Below are 1,819 nucleotides of genomic sequence, written 5' to 3'. Positions count from 1 at the left end.
CCGGACCCCCTTTGGGTGGGGGGGATATCTCTGTGGGGCGGGGCGTGCCGCCTGCCCCGCGCCCCCGCCGCGCCCCCGCGCCGCTCCCTCCCGGCGGGCGCGGCCCCTCCGCCGCTCCCGCTTCCCGGCGGGCGGCACGCGCGGCCGGTGGATGCCGCCGGGTGACGTGCAGGGCGCGCGGTGGCAGCACCTCCCCGCGCGCCGCTTAAAAAGAAGAAGAAAAGAGGGAGCGAAACATGAGAGCCCGGGCGAGCCGCAGCCGCCGCCGGCAGCAGCAGCAGCAGCAGCGGAGGGGGCATCGCCCGGCCCGGCCGCCGCCGCAGTCCCGCCGCGGGGACACCCTTCCTATGGGACGACAAGTGAAGGGCTGCTGCTGCCGCCGCCCGCTGCCCGGCCCGCCCCGAGCCTCGGCGCCTCGGCGCGGCAGCGGCAGCTGCTAAAACCTGTGCCGCTCGCACAACTTCGCCGGCTTCGAGCATCCTCCCGCCGGGCGCTCGGGGGGCTCGGTCCCCCGCTCCTGCCTCTTCGCGTCCGCCTTTTTGGAAGAAGCGAGGGGTGGCCGAGGTGCTGTTCCTCCGTCGGCTTTTTAACCGCTACTGTTATTATTCTCCTCCAGACTTTCCCCTTCTGGGGGAGGGAGGTGGTTTCCTGATCTGAAGTGCAAAGAAAAGTCAGTGGGATTCCCCTCCTTCCTTCTCCCCCCACCCACCCCCCCCATCCCCGGTTTGGGTGCATTCACACGCTCCCTCAGGCATGATGCTCAAGATGCTGCCGTTTAAGCTGCTGCTGGTGGCCGTGGTTCTGTGCTTCTTCGAGGGGGATGCCAAGTTTGGGGAGAGCGGCGCCCGGAGGAGAAGGTGCCTCAACGGGACCCCGCCGCGGCGGCTGAAGAAGCGGGACCGGCGGGTGCTGTCCCCGGAGGCCCCGGGCGGCGGGGAGGCGATGTGCCGCGGCCTCTACCCACGTCTGTCCTGCTGCTCCCGCTCCGAGCCGCAGGGGCTGCCGCACGCCGAGGCGAAGGTAGGCACCACCTGGGGCTGCGCTGGGCTGTGGCCGGGGGGAGGTTTTTGGAGTTGTTTCCTTATTTTTTGCGTGGAGCCACGCACCGGCCGCGAACCTGCCGCGTTTCCCACGCGGGTGGGGGCGATGCCGCGGCGGGGGGCGACCGTTCCCGCCCGGGGGGCGAGGGCGCGGCAGGGACGTGGTCCTGGCGCGGGGCTGCTTCGTCGGGAGGCGCGGGGAGCGCGGCAGGTCCGCGCCCTGGAGGGGACGGGCGCCCCGCGGGGGGAGCGCGGTGCCGGCCGGCGGCTCTGCCTGCGAGTTACTTCTTGTCCGCAGCGCCGGAGTTTCTGGCGGTGGCCCCGTCCCCGTCCCGGTGCAGCGGGGCCGGGCCGGCCGCAGGTACCGCTGCCCGGGCGCGGCTGCGGGGAAGGGCGGAGGAGCCGGACGGGCTCCGGCCGCCGCCCGGGCAGAGGCAGCGGAGGGGGCTCTGCCTTCGCCCGGCGGTGCCATCCGGCTTGGCTTTTTTTCTGGGTTGAAGACTCGTGTCCAGTTTGCTCCGCAGGAGCAAAGTTAGGAGGGGGTTTGGATTGCGGCTGGTGCCGGTGTAGCAACACTCTGTGATCTCCAGCCGCCTCGGGGCCCGGGTGGTACTCACAGTTACAGGTACCAGCGGCGAAAGACCCCCGAAGTCTCCGCTGCAGGACTCCGGTCTCACGGCTCTCGCTCAGGACCGGTGCCTCGCACCAGGTGCCGTGAGACACTCTGCCTTTTCACATTACCTGGCAGCCTCTCTGCCCAATTTCAAGCTGCGGTCATG

At 71.0% G+C, this 1,819-nt stretch overlaps 1 protein-coding gene across 1 annotated transcript in view; it reads left to right on the top strand.

The window, feature by feature from the left end:
- Window positions 1–252: 252 nt before the first annotated feature.
- Window positions 253–1,819, top strand: part of HHIP (hedgehog interacting protein) — a 79,237-nt gene continuing 77,670 nt past the window's right edge. The window contains exon 1 of the mRNA XM_051790932.1: window positions 253–1,020. Coding sequence (XP_051646892.1) covers window positions 754–1,020 — 267 coding nt within the window. The 5' untranslated portion in view covers window positions 253–753. The remainder of the gene's footprint in view (window positions 1,021–1,819) is intronic.

Source organism: Manacus candei, unplaced genomic scaffold (assembly GCF_025592945.1).
Source record: "Manacus candei isolate 608988 ecotype Guabito, Panama unplaced genomic scaffold, ASM2559294v1 h1tg000028l, whole genome shotgun sequence".
Lineage (NCBI taxonomy): Eukaryota > Metazoa > Chordata > Aves > Passeriformes > Pipridae > Manacus > Manacus candei.
Note: the sequence above shows the minus strand (reverse complement) of the source record. Positions and strands in the feature narration are given on the sequence as shown.